At 46.5% G+C, this 22,954-nt stretch overlaps 1 protein-coding gene across 3 annotated transcripts in view; it reads left to right on the forward strand.

Annotated features, from left to right (window-relative positions):
* PIK3C3 (phosphatidylinositol 3-kinase catalytic subunit type 3) overlaps window positions 1-22,954 on the forward strand; it is a 206,968-nt gene that overhangs the window by 44,556 nt on the left and 139,458 nt on the right. For all 3 annotated transcript variants that reach the window (XM_068252072.1, XM_068252086.1, XM_068252078.1), the window contains 4 exons: window positions 9,785-9,856; window positions 11,518-11,622; window positions 20,825-20,917; window positions 22,748-22,933. In XM_068252072.1, coding sequence (XP_068108173.1) covers window positions 9,785-9,856; window positions 11,518-11,622; window positions 20,825-20,917; window positions 22,748-22,933 — 456 coding nt within the window. The remainder of the gene's footprint in view (window positions 1-9,784; window positions 9,857-11,517; window positions 11,623-20,824; window positions 20,918-22,747; window positions 22,934-22,954) is intronic.

Raw genomic sequence — 22,954 nt, forward strand, 5'->3', positions numbered from 1 at the left:
AGACCCATGGCCACAGCTTACACAGCAAATACACCACACCACCGACCACATCTACGCATTGCACAGCCTCAGACCCATGGCCACAGCTTACACGGCAAATACACCACACCACCGACCACATCTACACATTGCACAGCCTCAGACCCATGCCCACAGCTTACACGGCAAATACACCACATCTACATCTTGCACAGCCTCAGACCCATGCCCACAGCTCACACGGCAAATACACCACACCACCGACCACATCTACATCTACACATTGCACAGCCTCAGACCCATGCCCACAGCTCACACGGCAAATACACCACACCACCGACCACATCTACATCTACATCTTGCACAGCCTCAGACCCATGCCCACAGCTTACACGGCAAATGCACCGCACCACTGACCACATCTACGCATTGCACAGCCTCAGACCCATGGCCACAGCTTACACGGCAAATACACCACACCACCGACCACATCTACATCTACACATTGCACAGCCTCAGACCCATGCCCACAGCTCACACGGCAAATACACCACACCACCGACCACATCTACATCTACATCTACATCTTGCACAGCCTCGGACCCATGCCCATAGCTTACACGGCAAATACACCACACCACCGACCACATCTACATCTTGCACAGCCTCAGACCCATGGCCACAGCTTACACGGCAAATACACCACACCACCGACCACATCTACATCTTGCACAGCCTCAGACCCATGCCCACAGCTCACACGGCAAATACACCACACCACCGACCACATCTACGCGTTGCACAGCCTCAGACCCATGCCCACAGCTTACACGGCAAATACACCACACCACCGATCACATCTACATCTACATCTTGCACAGCCTCAGACCCATGCCCACAGCTTACACGGCAAATACACCACACCACCGACCACATCTACATCTTGCACAGCCTCAGACCCATGCCCACAGCTTACACTGCAAATAAACCACACCACCGACCACATCTACGCATTGCACAGCCTCAGACCCATGCCCACAGCTCACACGGCAAATAAACCACACCACCGACCACATCTACACATTGCACAGCCTCAGACCCATGCCCACAGCTCACACGGCAAATACACCACACCACCGACCACATCTACATCTTGCACAGCCTCAGACCCATGCCCACAGCTTACACGGCAAATACACCACACCACCGACCACATCTACATCTTGCACAGCCTCAGACCCATGCCCACAGCTTACACTGCAAATAAACCACACCACCGACCACATCTACACATTGCACAGCCTCAGACCCATGCCCACAGCTTACACGGCAAATACACCACACCACCGACCACATCTACATCTTGCACAGCCTCAGACCCATGCCCACAGCTTACACTGCAAATAAACCACACCACCGACCACATCTACATCTACACATTGCACAGCCTCAGACCCATGCCCACAGCTCACACGGCAAATACACCACACCACCGACCACATCTACATCTACACATTGCACAGCCTCAGACCCATGCCCACAGCTCACACTGCACATACACCACACCACCGACCACATCTACATCTTGCACAGCCTCAGACCCATGGCCACAGCTTACACAGCAAATACACCACACCACCGACCACATCTACGCATTGCACAGCCTCAGACCCATGGCCACAGCTTACACGGCAAATACACCACACCACCGACCACATCTACACATTGCACAGCCTCAGACCCATGCCCACAGCTTACACGGCAAATACACCACATATACATCTTGCACAGCCTCAGACCCATGCCCACAGCTCACACGGCAAATACACCACACCACCGACCACATCTACATCTACACATTGCACAGCCTCAGACCCATGCCCACAGCTCACACGGCAAATACACCACACCACCGACCACATCTACATCTACATCTTGCACAGCCTCAGACCCATGCCCACAGCTTACACGGCAAATGCACCGCACCACTGACCACATCTACGCATTGCACAGCCTCAGACCCATGGCCACAGCTTACACGGCAAATACACCACACCACAGACCACATCTACATCTACACATTGCACAGCCTCAGACCCATGCCCACAGCTCACACGGCAAATACACCACACCACCGACCACATCTACATCTACATCTTGCACAGCCTCGGACCCATGCCCATAGCTTACACGGCAAATACACCACACCACCGACCACATCTACATCTTGCACAGCCTCAGACCCATGGCCACAGCTTACACGGCAAATACACCACACCACCGACCACATCTACGCATTGCACAGCCTCAGACCCATGGCCACAGCTCACACGGCAAATACACCACACCACCGACCACATCTACGCATTGCACAGCCTCAGACCCATGGCCACAGCTCACACTGCACATACACCACACCACCGACCACATCTACATCTACATCTTGCACAGCCTCAGACCCATGGCCACAGCTTACACGGCAAAATATATGCCTGCTTTATGGATTTTAAAGGACTCACGAGCTGAATTGTTAAAAAAAAAAAAAAAAAAAAATTAGTACCTGTGCCTATTTTGACTCCACGGAGGATGCCATCTGCTCCCTCCATTTACTTCCGGGTCCCCGCACTGTAACCTTCCAACCCCTGATTCCCCCAACCCCCCCCCACCGTTGGCTCCCGACCCCCACCACCCGGGTCAAGCTCTCTTTCCACCAGTAAGATGGTCACCGGAGCTGGCCGCGGCTGCTCAGTCCGCATAGACGCGGCTGCGCAGCTCTAGGGCCTCCTGCCGATCCACACACAGGAGACAGCCTGTAGCGAGGACTGGGTGGGAGGAGCCCTAGAGCTGCGCAGTCTCGTCTATGCGGACTGCACAGTCGCGGCCAGCTCCAGCGGCCATCTTACTGGTGGAAAGAGAGCCCGACCCGGGCAGTGGGGTCTAGAGCAGACGGGGGGGGGGCGGGGGGGGGGGGGTGGGGTTGGCGAACCTATGATGTTGTCAAGAGTTCATATACCGGGAACCAATGCAGTGAAGGTGAATGGAAAGAGATGCGTGTCCTTCCAGCAGGGTAGAAGAGTCAGGCAGCACTGCAGTCTGAGCCCATTGCTCAACATATACATTAACCAACTGGCTGTAGTCCTGGAATCCTCCCAACAGCACCAGGCCTCCTCCTGCATGACCATGAGGTTAAGTTCCTGCTATATGCAGATGACCTCCTGCTGCTCTCCACAACAGAGGCCTACAAGAAAGCCTGGCAGCACTGGAAAGCTTCTGCACCACATGGACACTGCCCATCAATCCAAAGAAAGCAAAAGTGATGGCGTTCCAGAGGAAGGACCTAAATAAAACCTCAATCTCCTTTTACATTAGACTGCTCCACACTGGTGACCGCCAACAGTTACACCTACGTGGGACTGGAGGTCAACCAATTGGGAAGCTTCAAGCCAGTAGTAGAGGCCCTGAAAGAAAAATCCCACAGAACCTTTTATGCCATCAGAAGACAACTGTATTACCTAAAACCACCAGTGAGTCTGGTTAAGGCCTGGTTTATGCTACATGGATGAAAACTTGATCTGTTCGGCATCGGTTTTCTATCTGTGACCCTCCATTCCGTTAGCAAGAGGTCAATGCAGCACATCCATTGCTCCAGATTTATCGCAGTCTCCCCAAACTTGTAGTCTTGGAACATGTCAAACTGATTCATTCTATTGGAGCAATGTGAACGGCTCCTGTAGATGAACATAGGGACCGTTCACCTCCGTTAGGATCCTGTCCCTTTTTGGTTCTATGAAAATTTTTAGGCCCAGTTCACACTGGCATTGAAAGCAATGGTATGCTCACCCCAATCCTGCTCTATGGTAATGAAGCATGGGGCCTGGTCAGCTACCCTGACCAATCAAAATGGCCACAAAGGGTTTATCCTAGTAGCACAGGAAGTGGGTGGCTCCGACTCTTTGAACAAGGAAAGACTGGTTGCAACTCCTTCCTAGTTAGCTAGGTACTTTTGGTGCATATATCTTGCAAGGACGTAAGATGTTACTGCAGTTCTAATGAATACTACTTTACTAACTTCGATATTAAAAATGGGAGGCCGAACAAGGGTTTTCAACTGCAATTCCCTAAGCGGCTTCCAGATTGCGCCAGTAATCTACCACTCGCCTGTCAGGACGCCGCTTTCTCTCAATAATCCTATAAAGATCAGCCGTCCAATCTGTAGCGGTGAATAGCAGAGCGTCACTTGTCATCCGGCTGCAGTGACGCATCTCACAAGGGTAGATTACTTGTCATTCACAGCTAGATTAATGTCTTCAGCCAGCGCTCGGGACCAGTCTGTTTAACCAAATCATGTCCATTCTGGTGGCTTTGCAAACAGAACAAACAGAACCACCTTCTGTGGCGAGCAGTAACGCAGTGATACCCTGTAGATTCCAGCATGAAATGGGCCTAGTGCCTCCATCTTTCAAATTATTGAATTGTGGTAGATTGGACGGCAGATTGCTAGATGTATGGCCACCCTAGAGAAAACACAAGCTTTAAAAAAAGAGAAAAGCGTTACTTGCCTGGGGCTTCTTCCAGTCCCTGGGAGTGTCTGTCCAGCGATGAAGTGTTGCTGTTCTCCAGGCTCCCACTGTCCCCTCCGTAAGATCGCGGTCTTGTACGCATGCACGCCTTTCCTGGTCGTGCTTTCACGGCCAGAAGCACTCTGCGCTTGCACACTTCGAGTCTTGCGCAGAAGACTACAACCCAGCCGTTGGTCCCGCACTCAGGAAGGGGACAGTGGCAGCCTGGAGCACTGCAGAATTTCATCGCTGGACAGATTGGCCTCTAGGGACTGGAAAAAAGCCCAGGTGAATAGATTTTTTTTTTTTTTTTTTTTTTCCCCCTCAGGTATCCTTTAGGGCCCCCGTACACACTAGACTGCATTCGTTGGAAAATCGACAGCCTCAGAAGAGTTTCATCTAAAGTGTTCAGGGCTTGAGTTTGTCATGGTCCTACCCTAATCCAGACTATTACACTGATGCCAGCTGCACAAGATGATTGGTGTAAAGTCACAGGAAATTGAGGCCCCGTCCGATGTATGAATATGGGCAGCACGGTGGCATAGAGGTTAGCCTACTCTCCTTGCAGCACCAGGTCATCCCTGGTTTGAATCCCAGCCAGTGAACTATCTGCATGGAGTTTGTATGTTCTCCTTGTGTCTGTGTGGGTTTCCCCCAGGTACTTGGGTTTCCCTAGACTATGATACATACACTACATGATACATATATAGACATGACTATGGGACTAGACTGTGAGCCCCTCTGAGGGGCAGTTAAGTGACAAGACAATATACTCTGTACAGCGCTGTGAAAGATGTTGGTGCTATAAAAATATGGATCATGTTTCCACCATTTTCCAACCCAAAAAGTTATTAAAGACTCAGTTTTTTCATCAGGTGACCATCAGTAGCAGATCAGCTCTCAGTAGGCTGTGTCGGCTTTCTCTAGGTTTTGATGTTGGAGCTGGTTGTTATATATGTGACGTTCTTTGACATCCTGTATTTTTATAATTTGTTCATTTTTATATAAGTTCTCAGCGAGCGCTCTGCATCTATTCTGGTGCGCCGGTATTAATTGTCTCAGTGCGCTCCCATTATTCTTCCCCCATAAATCTCTGCTGTAATGAATACCCTGCAGTGATCTCACTGATTAGGGATCGGCATCTCACGCTCGCTAATCATGGGCACCTGAGCATGAATAGGCCTGCTGCAGAGAACCACAGCGGCACAGCTTATTAATTCCGACACATGGGCCCTAATGCATTCATTCCTCTTATTAATGGGGAATTGTTTTCTTATTAACCAAGAAAGGGAATTGGAAAGTAAGATGCAAGCTATCCAGCCTGCAGGAGAGGCTCTTTGTAGAGACGTTTTGTTTGTTTTTAGATAAAAACGCTGCGTAAAATAAACACATGATGTACCTGCAAATGCATATTACATACTTACCTCAGTCAATCACTCTCAGAAGCTCACCATTTTCTTCTTAAAATGATTCCTTAAAGTTCTGACAAGATTCTGTCAACTGAAATCAGTTGCTGTCAGTTATAACTGAAAGGACAACTGATGTGCAAGGTAATGTCCATGTTTCCCTATGGCTCAAGTGGGCGACATTACTAACCGTGTGCTGACCAGGAAGCTGTTATGGGGTAATGACCATTTTCAAAATGGAGGACAGAGCATTCCATTGATCAGTGGACAAACAGGACGCAGGAAAGGAGAGTATGCTACTTTGACTTTTTTTTTTCTTCTATATTTTAATTCACTTTGATTTAACCACTTTACCACCACAGGTGCTTCTTTTAACACCCTTTCCCCACCAGGAGCGTAGATATACGCACCCCCGCCGCTGTCCGCTCCCCCGCGCTCGTGCACACTGCTGGCCGCTTGCCCGGCGATCAGTGAACGGGAAAAACCGGTCCAGTTCGTTGATCTCAGCCCCCCAGCAATGATCGGCTGCTTCTATGAGAAGCAGCGCGATCATTGTGAAAAAAAAGTTTCCCAGCCTCATTGTACTTCCTACGCTTACAGGCCACATGCACAAAAAGTTACTGTGGTCAAATAGTAAAACTACACCCAAAAGCATTTTTCAAATACATAGTTTTACATTATAAATTAACTCATTACCTCCCACTCTCCCCCGTTTTTTTTTTTTTTTTTTTTTTTTTTTTTTGGTAATAATAATAAAATTACAATAAAAAAAATGCATAAATACCTTAGGGACTGAACTCTTTAAATATTTGTCAGGCGAGTATAACACTGTTACTTTATAAACTATGGGCTTGTAATTAGGGCTGGACGCAAAACTGAAAAAAATGCACCTTTATTTCCAAATAAAATATTGGCGCCAAACCTTGTGATAGGGACATAATTTAAACTGTGTAATAACCGGGACAAATGGGCAAATTTCATGGGTTTTAATTACAGTAGCATGCATTATTTAAAAACTATAATGGCTGAAAACTGAAAAATTTCCCCACTTTTTTTTTTTCTATTTTCCCATTAAAACACATTTAGAATAAAATAATTCTTGGCATAATGTCCCACCTAAAGAAAGCCTAATTGGTGGCGAAAAAAAGATCAAGTTAATTTCATTGCGATAAGTAATAATAAAGTTATAGAGGAATGAATGGAAGGAGTGCTGAAAGGTGAAAATTGCTCTGGTGCTTAAAGCGGAATATAACCCTGCATTTCAACTTTGCTCTAAAATATTATTTACAGCATATTATATGCAAAAAGCATTTTTTTTTTTACTAGACCAGCATTGGAAGGGTTAAACACAGACGTTTCAAGTTCCGTGGAGAGATATGCAGAAGTTCAGATTGTTACATTCTATGTATCTATTGATAAACAGTTACACACTCTTTGGCAGTCCTCCAAGCTCCTTCTCAGTCAGAGAGATGAGTCATTCAACACTAAAGGTGCGTACACACATGCGACTATAGTCGTTTGTAACGATCGTTCCCCGATCTTTACCAACGACGATCGTTACAAAAAAACGAACCACCGACTATTAAGGCAAACGGCGAACGAGCCAAATCGCTACAAAAGGAAGTTCTGTCTCGGCGGATTTTAACCAACGACGATCGTTTGCAAAAGTAGTACATCGTTGGAAACGATCGTTCGTACTAGGCTTGACATGCGCATTTCACTATTTCTCCATGGAACTTCTCATTTTTATGCGCAGGCGCAATAGTTGCTTTCTGTGATGTAACGTTCGTTCTAACGATCAGATCGTTACACACATTTTAAAACTACCTTTACTTAGGTCGTTCTTTCATCAATTAAAAGTTCGTTCGTCGTTCTTAACGAACGATCGTTGACGCATGTGTGTACGTAGCATTAGGCCCAGTGCACACCGAGCGGTTTTTGGAGCGATCCGCCGGCCGCATCCGCCTCTAAAAACGCTTGTCTAATGTATTGCAATGGGATGGTGCACACCGGCGGTTTTTGCCAAGCCGCAAACGCGCCTCCTGCTGCGCGTTTGCGGTTTTCGGAAGCGTTTCGTCAATGTAAAGTATAGGAAAAACGCAAACCGCTCTGAAAAACGCTAGTTCAGAGCGGTTTGCCAGGCATTTTTGTTACAGTAGCTGTTCAGTAACAGCTTTTACTGTAACAATATGTGTAATCTGCTACACAAAAACGCACGCAAAACCGCTAGGTATGTTTAGAAAACCTCTCTAAACATACCTAGAATCGCTCTGAAATCAGCTCCCAAAACCGCTAGCGTATTGCGGATCTGCTAGCGGTTTTGGTGTGCACTGGGCCTTAGATACATTTCTGTAAACAAAATGTATCTCTTTTCAGCTTCGGATGCGTCTGCAAAAATCTATAGGAACGTTAAAGCCCTGTGTAACCCTTCCAATGCTGGTCTAGTAAAAAAAAAAAAATGCTGGTTGCATATAATATACTGTAAATAATGTTTTAGAGCAAAGTTGAAATGCAGGGTTATATTCCGCTTTAAGGGGTAAAACCCCTCAGTTGTGAAGTGGTTAAACTAGTTCTGATCATTTTGATTCCTCACTTGAAGAGGGATTGTCAGCCATTATATCAAATTCCATTTACCCACTGCTCTTGTGTAATCTTAACTTGCACTGTCTGTTCACTTTAAAATAAAGACCCTTTAGTGATTCAAGTCCAATGTCTGGCTACCAGCTGGACAGGGAACCTGCTCTATGGAGAGGGGAGGGGGAAGTATGAGCAAGCACTATGTTGCTGCAGGTGCTTTTTTGACGTTTCCAGTTGTACAAGAGAGGTTGGAGCACATCTGTGCACTCTGTAGATTTTCAGCTGGGGAAATGTTTAACTTGTGTGTTTAGATGCCTCTAGTAAGAGGGATATGGAAGAGGCTGCCATGTTTATTTCCTTTAAAACAATATCCATACCAGAAAACCATATCTGGAAAACACTGATTGTATTCGGGGTCTACCACATATTGCATAGTGTATGCCTAACATTAGATTTATATTAAATACACTGAAGCCCCCAAAAATTCATATAATGAGGTGTGTGTGTGTGTGTGTGTGTGTGTGTGTGTGTGTGTGTGTGTGTGTGTGTGTGTGTGTGTGTGTGTGTGTGTGTGTGTGTGTGTGTGTGTGTGTGTGTGTGTGTGTGTGTGTGTGTGTGTGTGTGTGTGTGTGTGTGTGTGTGTGTGTGTGTGTGTGTGTGTGTGTGTGTGTGTGTGTGTGTGTGTGTGTGTGTGTGTGTGTGTGTGTGTGTGTGTGTGTGTGTGTGTGTGTGTGTGTGTGTGTTACAGATAATTACCAGAACATTAGTAGCAAAGAAAATATTCTCAGATTTTTATTTTCAGTTATATAGTTGTTTTTTTTTTTTTTTTTCATAACATTGCATCATTCTCTAATATTTGCAGTTGACACACTACTCCGCATTCTAAATGATTTTACACAGCAGGCCAGTGACATTTTGAACTGTTCTCTAGCATGCCAAAGCATCACCCTATGGGGGTCAAAGTGTGGGCACCACGCCACACAATTGTGAAACCATGCTGGCAAGGGGGAGGAGCTGCAATGTGAAGCCCCTCCCCCTGTAGCTAAGTCTTCAGAAAAGAAGTACAGGGGCAGATTCGGAAATGTGATTGGGAAGGGTGAAGTTATGTGCCTGGAAGTCTGTTGTAACTAGACAAAGCTTATACTTTATGCTGATGGGATTTGGGGACTTCACTTTGCCCATAGGATAAAGTGAATGTGTATTTCTTCATGGTTTTGGCGTGTAGGAGAGGAGGAATTATACTTTCATTTTGATATATTACAGGATGGCGATGAGTCCAGCGCGATTAGCAGCAGCGCAGAGATTGTGCGAGTTCCCGACCCTCAGATGTCCATGGTGAGTGTCCATTACCAATTATTCAGGCTTTTCATTTTTCACCTTTCCTACAGGAAGATCAGGCTGTTCACGTGGGACAGGTGGTGGGCATTGCGGTCATTTTTCACTAAGGCCTCGTTTTCACCTGTTTTTTTTAGTTAGCCGTTTTCCCAAGTTGATAACAATAATTTTTTTTAAAAAAAAGCACCATTGGCCAGAGAATAGTTAGATTAGAGTGCCTCAGTCCTCCACTGGAAGCGCACACGTTGTTTGGTCCCTCACTGCATGCCTCGCGTTATTCTGATGGATTCCACTGCACCGCTAGCGCACAGTTGTCTCTCCCATCCTCTATAATAATCCCTAAGTGTCTCTGCGTCCCATGTCCCTGTGTGTGTCCCATCTGCGCTCTGCGCATGTGCAGGGAGGCAGAGACACTGAGGGAGAGCGATGCGCGGCAAGGGGATGAAGGGGCAGGCGCGCGCAGCGGACATGTGCGGGCGCATGCGCAGTGACAGACCTAGCCCGTTATTAAACGGTCTAAGGTCACTGGTTACAATATAATTTCATTGCCTTTGCTCTGCGATTATAGCGACCCGACACAATGGGCATGGTTCACAAAGCTTTTTTCATCAGTTCTCGGTTTTCACCTGATCCTATGTTACATTTTTAAGTTCTCAAAAAGCAAAAATAGAATGTAATTAAAGGTAAGAGAAGTAATATTGAAATGAAGTTAATCAGGATCAACTTTGAGTGATTATTTTGCTTGTAAATGTGCTGTACTTTTATCAATTTAGATGAAAAGTCATTTATGAGAAGTTTTGTGACTAGAGCCCAATGTGTCGGTATGATCGCAGCCTTAAAGAGAACCTGAGGTGGGTTCTAAGAATCTTATTAGCACACAGAGGCTGGGTCTGCATATAATGCCCAGCCTCTGTTGCTATACTGCTTCCCCCAGTCCCCCCTGCGCTCTGCTAGCCCCCATAAATCATACGCCGCGCTGGTGACACGCAGCGTGTTGCCAGCCGGCTGTTTACCTCTGTACTTGTCAGTCTCACCACTCCCCCACACGCGTCCCGTCCCTCCAATCAGCGGGGAGGGAAGGGACGCAGGCGGGGGTGCGGCGAGATTGACAAGTACAAATATAAACAGTCTGCTGGCGACACGCTGTGTGTTGCCAGCACGGCGTATGATTTATGGGGGGCAGAGCCGAGTGCAGAAGGGGGCTGGGGGGACACAGTACAGACACAGAGGCTTGGCATTATATGCAGACCCAGCCTCTGTGCTAATAAGATTCTTAGAACCCACCTCTGGTTCTCTTTGAAGGGAACATTTAACTGAGAGGGATATGGATGTTTCCTTTTAAATACCAGTTGTTTGTCAGTCCTGCTGGTGTCTTTGGCTGCAGTAGTGGCTAAATCTCACACACCTGAAACAAGCATGCAGGTAATCCAGTCTGACTCCAGTCAGAGCACCTGATCTGCATGCTTGTTCTGGGGCTGTGACTGAAATTTTTACAAACCGGATCAGCAGGAGAGAGTCGGGCAACTGGTATTATTTGGAAGGGAAAAAGCCTTATCCTTCTCAGTTTAGGTTCCCTTTAATGTCAGATTATTGATCACCCCCTTCTTGGATTTCTGTTGAGGTCCCTTATTATTAAACCTTTTCTTTTTTTCGATCCGTAGGAAAATCTGGTGGAGAGTAAACACCATAAGCTTGCCAGAAGCCTCAGAAGCGGCCCTTCAGACCACGACTTGAAGCCAAATGCGGCCGTCCGGGATCAGCTGAACGTGAGTTCCTCTGCGCTCTCTGTGCCTCGTCCAGTACAGCCCGTAGATTTGTTACCCTTGTGCAGTGCCCAGGGATGGGGGTAACCCATGAAGACCTGCTTAGAATTCTGCATTCATGAAAATGCTATGCTCATTTTTTTAGCAGCCTGAAAGTAGATCAATCATATGCAGTAATCGGTCCAGGCACACCCTGCATACATTTGTCTAACATTTGTCTTTAACCACTTCCCGACCGCCGTATTGACAATTGGCGGCCGGGAAGTGGACCCCGCAAGGACCGCCGTATTGACAAATGGCGGAGGTCCTTGTAGGGGCATGGGCGGAGCGATCGCGTCATCCGTGACGCGATCCTCCGCCTGACTCCGCTCACCCGCCGCAACATCCCGCCGGCCATACGGAAGCGCCGGCGGGATGTTAACCCAACGATCGCCGCATACAAAGTGTATAATACACTTTGTAATGTTTACAAAGTGTATTATACAGGCTGCCTCCTGCCCTGGTGGTCCCAATGTCCGAGGGACCACCAGGGCAGGCTGCAGCCACCCTAGTCTGCACCCAAACACACTGATCTGCCCCCCCCCCCGCCCACTGATCGCCCACAGCACCCCTCAGACCCCCCCCTGCCCACCCCCCAGACCCCTGTTTGCACCCAATCACCCCCCTAATCACCCATCAATCACTCCCTGTCACTATCTGTCAATGCTATTTTTTTTTTATCCCCCCCCGCCCCCTGCCTCCTCCTGATCACCCCCCACCCCTCAGATTCTCCCCACACCCCCCCCCCCTGTGTACTGTATGCATCTATCCCCCTGATCACCCGTCAATCACCCATCAATCAGCCCCTAACCTGCCCCTTGCGGGCAATCTGATCACCCACCCACACCAATAGATTGCCCGCAGATCCAACGTCCGATCACCTCCCAAGTGCAGTGTTTACATCTGTTCTCTACCCTAAACACCCACTAATTACCCATCAATCACCCCCTATCACCACCTGTCACTGTTACCCATCAGATTAGACCCTAATCTGCCCCTTGCGGGCACCCAATCACCCGCCCACACGCTCAGATTGCCCTCAGACCCCCCCTTATCAATTCGCCAGCGCATTACTTACATCTGTTCTTCCCTGTAATAACCCACTGATCACCTGTCAATCACCCCCTGTCACTGCCACCCATCAATCACCCCCTGTCACTGCCACCCATCAATCAGCCCCTAACCTGCCCCTTGCGGGCAATCTGATCGCCCGCAGATCCGACGTCCGATCACCTCCCAAGTGCAGTGTTTACATCTGTTCTCTACCCTAAACACTAATTGCCCATCAATTACCCCCTGTCACTGCTACCTATCAGATTAGACCCCTATCTGCCCCTAGGGCACTCAATCACCCGCCCACACCCTCAGAACGCCCTCAGACCCCAGTCCTGATCACCTCGCCAGTGCATTGCTTGCATCTATTTCCCCCCTCTAATCACACCTTGAGACACCCATCAATCACCTCCTGTCACCCCCTAGCACACCTACCCATCAGATCAGGCCCTAATTTGCCCCGTGTGGGCTCCTGATCACTCGGCCAAACCCTCAGATCCCCCTCAGACCCCCTTCCGATCACCTCCCCAGTGCATTGATTGCATCTATTTACCCCTCTAACCGCCCCCTGAGACACCCATCAATCACCTCCTGTCACCCCCCTAGCACTCCTATCCATCAGATCAGGCCCAATACAACCTGTCATCTAAAAGGCCACCCTGCTTATGACCGGTTCCACAAAAATTCGCCCCCTCATAGACCACCTGTCATCAAAATTTGCAGATGCTTATACCCCTGAACAGTCATTTTGAGACATTTGGTTTCCAGACTACTCACGGTTTTGGGGCTGTAAAATGCCAGGGCGGTATAGAAACCCCACAAGTGACCCCATTTTAGAAAAAGACACCACAAGGTATTCTGTTAGGTGTATGACGAGTTCATAGAAGATTTTATTTTTTGTCAAAAGTTAGCTGAAATTTATTTTTATTTTTTTCTCACAAAGTGTCATTTTTAACTAACTTGTGACAAAAAATAAAATCTTCTATGAACTCGCCATACACCTAACGGAATACCTTGGGGTGTCTTCTTTCTAAAATGGGGTCACTTGTGGGGTTCCGATACTGCCCTGGCATTTTAGGGGCCCTAAACCGCGAGGAGTAGTCTAGAAAACCAATGCCTCAAAATGACCTGTGAATAGGACGTACTCAGGAAAAGTAGTATGTGTTTTGTGGTGTATTTTTACACATACCCATGCTGGGTGGGAGAAATCTCTCTGTAAATGGACAATTGTGTGTAAAAAAAATCAAACAATTGTCATTTACAGAGATATTTCTCCCACCCAGCATGGGTATGTGTAAAAATACACCCCAAAACACATTATACTACTTCTCCTGAGTACGGCGGTACCACATGTGTGGCACTTTTTTGCAGCCTAACTGCGCTAAGGGGCCCAAAGTCCAATGAGCACCTTTAGGCTTTACATGGGTGCTTACAAATTAGCACCCCCCCAAAATGCGAGGACAGTAAACACACCCCATTTTGGAAAGTAGACACTTCAAGGTATTCAGAGAGGGGCATGGTGAGTCCGTGGCAATTTCATTTTTTTTTTGTCACAAGTTAGAAGAAATGGAAACTTTTTTTTTTTTTTTTTTTTTCAGTGTCATTTTCCGCTTACTTGTGACAAAAATTAATATCTTCTATGAACTCACTATGCCTCTCAGTGAATACTTTGGGATGTCTTCTTTCCAAAATGGGGTCATTTGGGGGGTATTTATACTATCCTGGAATTCTAGCCCCTTATGAAACATGTCAGGTGGTCAGAAAAGTCATAGATGCTTGAAAATGGGAAAATTCACTTTTTGCACCATAGTTTGTAAACGCTATAACTTTTACCCAAACCAATAAATATACACTAAATGGGTTTTTTTTTAATCAAAAACATGTTTGTCCACATTTTTCACGCTGCATGTATACAGAAATTTTACTTTATTTGAAAAATGTCAGCACAGAAAGTTAAAAAAATCATTTTTTTGCCAAAATTCATGTCTTTTTTGATATAATAAGTAAAAATCGCAGGAGCAATCAAATAGCACTAAAAGAAAGCTTTATTAGTGACAAGAAAAGGAGCCAACATTCATTTAGGTGGTAGGTTGTATGAGCGAGCAATAAACCGTGAAAGCTGCAGTGGTCTGAATGGGAAAAAAAGTGGCCGGTCCTTAAGGGGGGTAAAGCCCACGGTCCTCAAGTGGTTAATCACTTGCATCACATTTCACCGACCATCCTTAGGACCCTTTTCCACAAGCAGTTGATAGGTGGGGAAAAGTCTGTCGAACTCTCAACTGTTTGCTGCTGCCTGGTAACTGCTCACTGAGCGCACAGTTCAGCTGCCTGTGGAAATGGCTCTTACTGCTGAAGTGCTCATACTACAGCCCTCGCAAATGTTGACTGAAAGTACACCTGTATCTTTAAAGAACAAGCGACACCCATGCTAACCTAGAAATAAAAAACAGATATATAAATAGATAAATACTACTTCTACATGCATAACAGATGTATTGTGCTATCTATGTAATGATTCCTGTGAATTGTATAAAGGAAAAGCAGAAAATCCTATTCTAGGCAGTTTCCATCTTGCAAAGCTAATGCTGACATCATATCCTCCCTGACTCTTGTTTTCCACCCTCCCTTCTCTTGCTCATTGTGTATACATTAGCTGCCCTCCTCCCAGAGTCTCCAGACACTCCTGAGGTGAATACTAGGAACTGCTCTGTCTTATCCTCCAATCGCTGAGTCACCTCAGCCTTGCTTGTAAACACAAGTGAACAGAGCTGTTTCAGATAAGAAAGCTATGCAGGGAAATAAATGGAAGAGGAGGAATATATTATAGATAAAAAGAACCCCCAGCATTCAACTCTTTGGCACTGTTTGGCACTAGGGCCAGTGCTACTAAAGTATGTGATAACTACAAACCGTAACAGCAGAAAAAGTTTTTTGCAAGTTTTGAATGCAAGATTAGCATCTTTACCACTTAATACACTCAGACCAGTTGCTGTTGAAATTTGATTTTTATGATGACAATACCGCTGTAAAAAAAATAAACAAATGACATACTTGGCTTCAGTAGGGGAAAGCTTCTAGGTTCTCCAGAAGCTTACACGAAACCTCTGGTATCTGTCGTGACCTCTTCATCTTTGCGTCCATGCTGCCCTCTCTGTACAAGCATGGTCGCACTACACTGGCGAGTCCATGTCTGCGCACTGTGTGCAGTAGCGCAGAGCTGCTCCTGCATGAAGAAAACTGTGCATGAGCAGCTCCGTGCTGCTATACGGACTGTGCGACTGAGCAGCGTGGGCATGCTTGTACACAGAGGGGAGTGGCGCCACATGCAATTTCAACATTCATGTTAAAAAATGACAAGGAGTGCAGCACAGGAGAGGCATGGAAAACTCGAGCAATCCAGGGGCTATCCCCTATTGATGTAGGTTCGGGTATGTTTTAACCACTTAGTCCTCGACGTATACGTACGTCAAGGAGGACATGCGCGCTCCCGTGGCCGATCGCGCTGGCGCTCCCGGCAGCGGATTCGTTAGCCCAGGAATCAATGAATTGGGCCATAGTGCCCGACCACAGATTCCTCTCTCCCCCCCCCCCCCCCCCCCCCCCCCCCCCCCTGCAGAAAAAGCGACAGCTTCTCTCGGAAGCTTCACTTTTTCTGACTCCTATGTCCCTCTAAGCGTACATTGTACGCTTAGAGTGACGTCATGTAAACAAACTCAAGGTTGCCATCTTGTTGCCAAAAGGTAAAACTACATCTAAAAGTAAAAAAAAATTAAAATACACATATATTTCCCCAAATCAAACACGATTTACATCCCACCCACCCAAAATACCCACATAAAATGTTTAATAAAAAAAAAAAAAAAAAAAAAAAAAAAAAAAAAAAAAAATTACAATAAAAAACATATCGTATATACTCGCATATAAGCTGACCCGCGTATAAGCCGAGCTAACTACTTGTCCCTCAGGAACCAGGAAAAAGTGATTGACTCGCGTATAAGCTCCTCCCCAGTATAGCCTACTCTACAATAGCCAGATGTGCATCCAGTACAAGTCAGCACCCCTCCCCTTAGCCAAATGTGCCACAAGGATGATAGTTGTGTCTCAAGATGCCACTAGATAGGGTCATAGATATGCCACACAGGAAAAATCCCTGATCATTGCACCACTGACACTTTGCTTGCACACTCTGCTCAACAAGCCAGGGGACACAGGTAGTCTTGAGCAGTGCACTCTGCATGCCATTTTGCAGGAGATGGGGGTCACGGGCAGAGCAAGGAGCCAGCTGGCAAGAGCAGAATTACTAGTGCATCCTTACGCTCCTTTGCCAGTAACAAAACCTGCTCCACCATCCATTCTGCTCAACTGACTCGCATATAAGCCGAGGGAGTAACTTTTCATCACATTTTTTTGTGCTGAAAAATTAGGCTTATACGCGAATATATACAGTAAATATTTACCTAAGGGTCTAAACTTTTTAAATATCTATGTAAAGATGAATTTTTTTTTTAAGCTTGTAAATAGTGATGGATGCAAAACGGAAAAAAATGCTCTTATTTCCAAATAAAATATTGTTGCCATACATTGACAGGGACATACCGTATTTTTCGGAATATAAGACGCTCTGGAATATAAGACACACCTAGGCTTAGAGGGCAAAAATCTGGGAAAAAAATGTATACAGTATATACTAAACCTGGTGCGTCCATATTCCAGGAGCGTATTGTACAGTACATGTTCTCCCCATTGTCCTCTTGTGTCCACTGTGTCCCTTTCTGTTCCCCTGTGTGTGGCATCCCTTCCTGCCACCTTGTGTGATCCTCTTGCCCCATGTGTCCCCTCATGTCCTGTGTGTCTCTTCCAGCCCCCCTCTGTGGTCCTCCAGGCCCCTTGTGTCCCCTCCTGCCCCCCTTGTGTGTTTCTGTGTCCCCTTCACCCCCCCTTGTGTGGTCCTCCAGTCCCTGTGTCCCCTTCACCCCCCCTTGTGTGGTCCTCCAGTCCCTGTGTCCCCTTCACCCCCCCCTGTGTGGTCTTCCAGTCCCTGTGTCCCCCTCCTATCCTCCTGTGTGTGCCCCCTCCTGTGCATGTCCGTGTGCCCCCCCAGTCCCCATCCTGTCCTCTGTTCCACCCCCCCATATCGACGCTCTCCCCCGGTAACAATAACTGCAGAGCAACTCACCTTTCTATGGATTCCAGCGCTGTGTAGTCTGCTGTGTGGTCCTCCGCCTCCAGCATGTCAGCTACACCTGTAAATGAAAAGTTAGCGCAGAGACACTCACCTACTCAGCGGCGGCAGGATCTGCAGACATCTCGGTCCCGGGAGGCCGAGATGTCTGCTCACCTACTCGGCGGCAGCCGCGACGGTGGCAGCACGATCTGCAGACATCTCGTCCCGGGAGACTTCCCCTACTGACGGCTCCTACTAATGACTCATTGAGTCATGGGGAATGACTCATTGAGTCATTTACAGGAGCCGTCTCTAGGGGAAGCCTCCCGGGACGAGATGTCTGCGGATCGTGCTGCCACCGCCGCGGCTGCCGCCGTGTAGGTGAGCGTCTCTGCGCTAACTTTTCATTTACAGGTGTAGCTGACATGCTGGAGGCAGAGGACCACACAGCGCTGGAATCCATAGAAAGGTGAGTTGCTCTGCAGTTGTTACCGGGGGAGCGGACCCGGCAGACCACACAGGGGGACAAGGCAGGGAGTCCCCGACAATGCGGCGGATTGGCGGTTGGCATCGGCGGGCGGTTCTGAAGTCGGGGATTCCCTGCCTTTGGAATATAAGACGCAGGCACTTTTTCTTCCTATTTTTGGGGGAGAAAGTGTGTCTTATATTCCGAAAAATACGGTAATTTTAAACCGTGAAATAACCGGGACAAATGGGCAAATACAATACGTGGGTTTTAATTATGGAGGCATGTAGTATTTTACAACTATAATGGCCGAAAACTGAGAAATAATGAATTTTTTTCAGTTTTTTTCTTATTCTCACTGTTAAAATGCATTTACAGTAAGCAGGGGCGTAACTAGACATCACCGGGTCCCCCTGTGAAACTTTGCCCCCACCCCCTCTTTCTGCACAGGAAAACTGAGGACCAATGTGTTTTCCCCATGCAGATAAAAACACTTAGACTTAAAGGAAACGTCAGGCAATCTATGCTACCCCCAGATCTACTTACCCAGGGCTTCCTCCAGCCCCTTGCAGCCAACAAGTCCCTCGTTGCAGCTCTGCTCCCAGTACATACACACACAGCTGTATTTTACTACATGAGAGCACATGCTATATGGCGGAACAACCATGACCTGCTGAAAATAAGATCTAGTATCAATGTAACTTTGGCAAAACATTCAGAATGTCACTGATTGATACTATTACAGGATCTTGAACTCCATGTGAGACAACAAGCTCTCAATGAGGCAGTGACAGTCAGACATCAATCTTACTCACTCCACTGTGTTGTAAAAGTAATCCGACACCGTAAAGTCATTAGCCCCTGTGTGATAAGAATCTAGGAATCTCTTTGGAGTGATTGCTGAAAAGGGACAGTCTACAACTTTTTTTTTTTTTTTTTTCACTCGGACTCCTTTGTAAGTACATGGAGCAATCAGAACTTAGCTGCAGTGAGAGACAGACTATTTTTTACGAACCCTAGGGAGCAGGGACAGTGTACAAATTCCAAAGTGTGTATGATTCCTTATCTGTGTGGTGGACACATGCAGTCAATATAACAATGGTGCGAGAGCAGAATACGTTTTTTCTCTCCATGCCCTTAGCTGTCAGTCTCTCAAACTTTTCCCACCACGGGCCCCCTGTGGCTTCTGGGCCCTCCTGCAGAGGCATCCCTTGCTGGGTCTATTGTTACGGCACTGACAGTAAGGTAGCTCTTAGCAAAATGCACCCCCCAAAGAAAGCCTAATTGGTGGCGGAAAAAACAAGCTATAGATCAGTTCATTGTGATAAGTAGTGATAAAGTTATAGGCTAATGAATGGGAGTTGAACATTGCTCGGATGCATAAAGTGAAAACGACAGCCTTAAAGAGACTCCGTAACAAAAATTGCATCCTGTTTTTTATCATCCTACAAGTTCCAAAAGCTATTCTAATGTGTTCTGGCTTACTGCAGCACGTTCTACTATCACCATCTCTGTAATAAATCAACTTATCTCTCTCTTGTCAGACTTGTCAGCCTGTGTCTGGAAGGCTGCCAAGTTCTTCAGTGTTGTGGTTCTGCTATGAACTCCCCCTTCCAGGCCCCTCTATGCACACTGCCTGTGTATTATTTAGATTAGGACAGCTTCTCTCTTCTCTCTTATCTTTTACAAGCTGGATAAATCCTCCTCTGAGCTGGCTGGGCTTTTACATACTGAGGAATTACATACAGGCAGAGCTGTCTGCACTCTGCAGGAAGAAACAGCCTGACACTTCAGTGGAAGATAGCTGCAGGGGGAAAGAAACACACAAATGCTTGTTTATGGATGTATTTTCTATGTGTGGACATACTGTACATCAACCTACTTCCTGTTTTGGTGGCCATTTTGTTTGTTTATAAACAAACTTTTTAAAACTGTTTTTAACCACTTTTAATGCGGCGGGGAACAGCGAAATTGTGACAGAGGGTAATAGGAGATGTCCCCTAACGCACTGGTATGTTTACTTTTGTGCGATTTTAACAATACAGATTCTCTTTAAGTGGTTAAAGCTAAAATAATCCTCTTACTGGGCACTTTATTAGAATTACAGGTGGCCAATGAGACGCAAATCATTTAGTCTCGCGTGCAGATTTGATGAAATTTGTATGCCTTTTGGTATCGACTTAATCAGTCAGTAGGAAGTTTATGTGGCCTTTTTACAGGCTGTATACATCATAGGTCATCCCTAGTTAGGAACCGTATCCGAATACTCAGTAGGGCCTCCCTTTTTCCCCCCTCAGACATTCTTCTCCAAGGCATGGATTCTGCAAGATGTGAAACATTCCTTTGAGATTCTCTATTCTGCTGACATGATGGCATGGGATATTACATGGAAACGCAGCCGAGTAGATAGCCATGGATACTTCATTTGCTGCATTGTTCTGGATATTTGTCAGGCTCCTAATTTCTGCCATTTTTCTTTGCAGATAATAGTCAGTTATCCTCCCACCAAGCAGCTGACGTCAGAGGAGCAGGACCTGGTGTGGAAGTTCAGATACTACCTGACCAGCCAGGAGAAGGTACCACAGTACAGCTAATTTTGGGCTGTTCTTTACTGGAAGAAAACCTAAAGGGACACAAAGAGCCCAATATTATGTAGTTATATTTTAACCAGGTTGTTGACAAAGATAAAAACATATGATGTTATACTCCCAAGTATGGGTTACCTCAAAGACGACCACTGTATAGGCGGGTGGAGAGCATTAGGATCTGATCGCACTTAGGTTAAGAAGTCACTCTCTGTAGATAAGAGACAAGGGGTAACACCCCTCCACCGAGGGTGGACTCAAGAATGTAGCAAGGATAGAACAGTGGCACTTGGCTGCTACACTGACCAGTACTTCTTATTGGCTAATGAAGCTGGTTTGATCCTGCAAAACGCGTTGCCTTGTGCAGTGAATAAATATATTGTTGACTAATTATGTCTACTTGCTGGGGAGGTAAGTCCACACTACCTCCTCCTTTACACGGTTTTATCTCGTCATTGGCGCCTCTGTTTCATCCTTGCTACATGCTCTTTACTGGAGAAGTGCGGGCATTACTCGGTAGGCGTCTGTCTGACTACAATGCCGAGTGTTGGTAATCTGTCGCCCAGGTGAAGTTAGGCGCCGACCGCAGGTGTAGCAGCCGATCGCATACTATATAGTTGTGTAGTACAGTAGATCGGCTACAAATAACTAGTGCCAGAGAGGGATGGATTTAGGCACTAGAGGGTTCAAGTGAGAATTGGCACCAAGTTTGTCCATAGTAAAGTATTGGTCATATTTAAATTGCCAAGGAAATTGCCCCAAGAGGGTCACAGAGCACTGTCTGCAGCAGATGGGGAGATTTAGATTACTTATAGATTTTCTCAATCGTCTTGCAATAATCTCCTGTGTTTAACAAAAATACATTTGATTAGATGGAAGCTCTGACTTCTCACCCTGCAGAAAAGTGAACAGGTTGTCTACGGACGTGTACAGTGTGACCCTAAAGGGGAAGCCTTAAAAGAGGAATTGTAGTGAAAACATACTGAATAAAATTGCTTTGCAGAAATGTGTCTGAGTTACACACCCAGTGAAAATAATACCTGATTTCCCAGAATGCTCTGAGGGAGGATTCTAAAAAGCTAATCAACCTAGGCTAAGCATCACTGGGAGGGCGGGGCTACTTACCAATGTACAGTGATATACAGATCTATAGGAAGTGTGTCTGATGCTGAAACCAGGAATATTAAAGTGGATCAGAGATGAAAAACTAACTAGAACAAGTAACTTGTCTTTATATGTTATCTAAAGTTTAGATGGTTTACACAGCAAATCTAGCTGCAAACTGCTTCAACAGTATTTGATTATTTCTTCCTGTAATACAATGAGGGCAGCCATGTTCTGGCTGTCACATTACACACAGGCAAACTGCTGTGCATCTCCACCCCTAACCATGTGAAAACTTCACTCCCCTCTCCTCATCCCCCTCCCCTCTGCCTCTGAAATCTCTGGCTAGTAACACCTCCTCCTCCTGCCCAGACTGAGCTCCCATAAGCCCTTGCTACATGGCTCTCAGAGTGCCAAGGCACTGGAGGAGCTGTGGGCGAGGCTTGTTTATTTTATATGGAATTAGAGTATTAAAACAAACCAAAAAAAAGTATTTGGCTTGAAGAATGCCCTATAAACTATATGAAAGGAACACAATTATACAATGAGTAAAACTTTTTATCTCTGAACCACTTTAACGTAAAAGTGGGTATCCTAAATAGGTTTCTACATTGTAAGATTTACTACAGGGCCTCTTTAACTCTCTATGGTTAGTGTGGACAACTTGTACGCTCTACAACACATCTAGATTGACTGACTGAACATTTTTCCTCTTAGGCTTTGACCAAGTTTCTTAAATGTGTCAACTGGGATCTCCCCCAAGAGGCCAAGCAGGCGCTGGAGCTGCTGGGGAAGTGGAAGCCGATGGATGTGGAGGACTCTCTGGAGCTGTTATCCTCCCACTTCACCAACCCCACTGTGCGGCGATACGCAGTGGCCCGACTACAGCAGGCTGATGATGAGGTAACTCCTGACTTGTGCATT

This window comes from Hyperolius riggenbachi, chromosome 1, assembly GCF_040937935.1.
Source record: "Hyperolius riggenbachi isolate aHypRig1 chromosome 1, aHypRig1.pri, whole genome shotgun sequence".
Taxonomy (NCBI): domain Eukaryota; kingdom Metazoa; phylum Chordata; class Amphibia; order Anura; family Hyperoliidae; genus Hyperolius; species Hyperolius riggenbachi.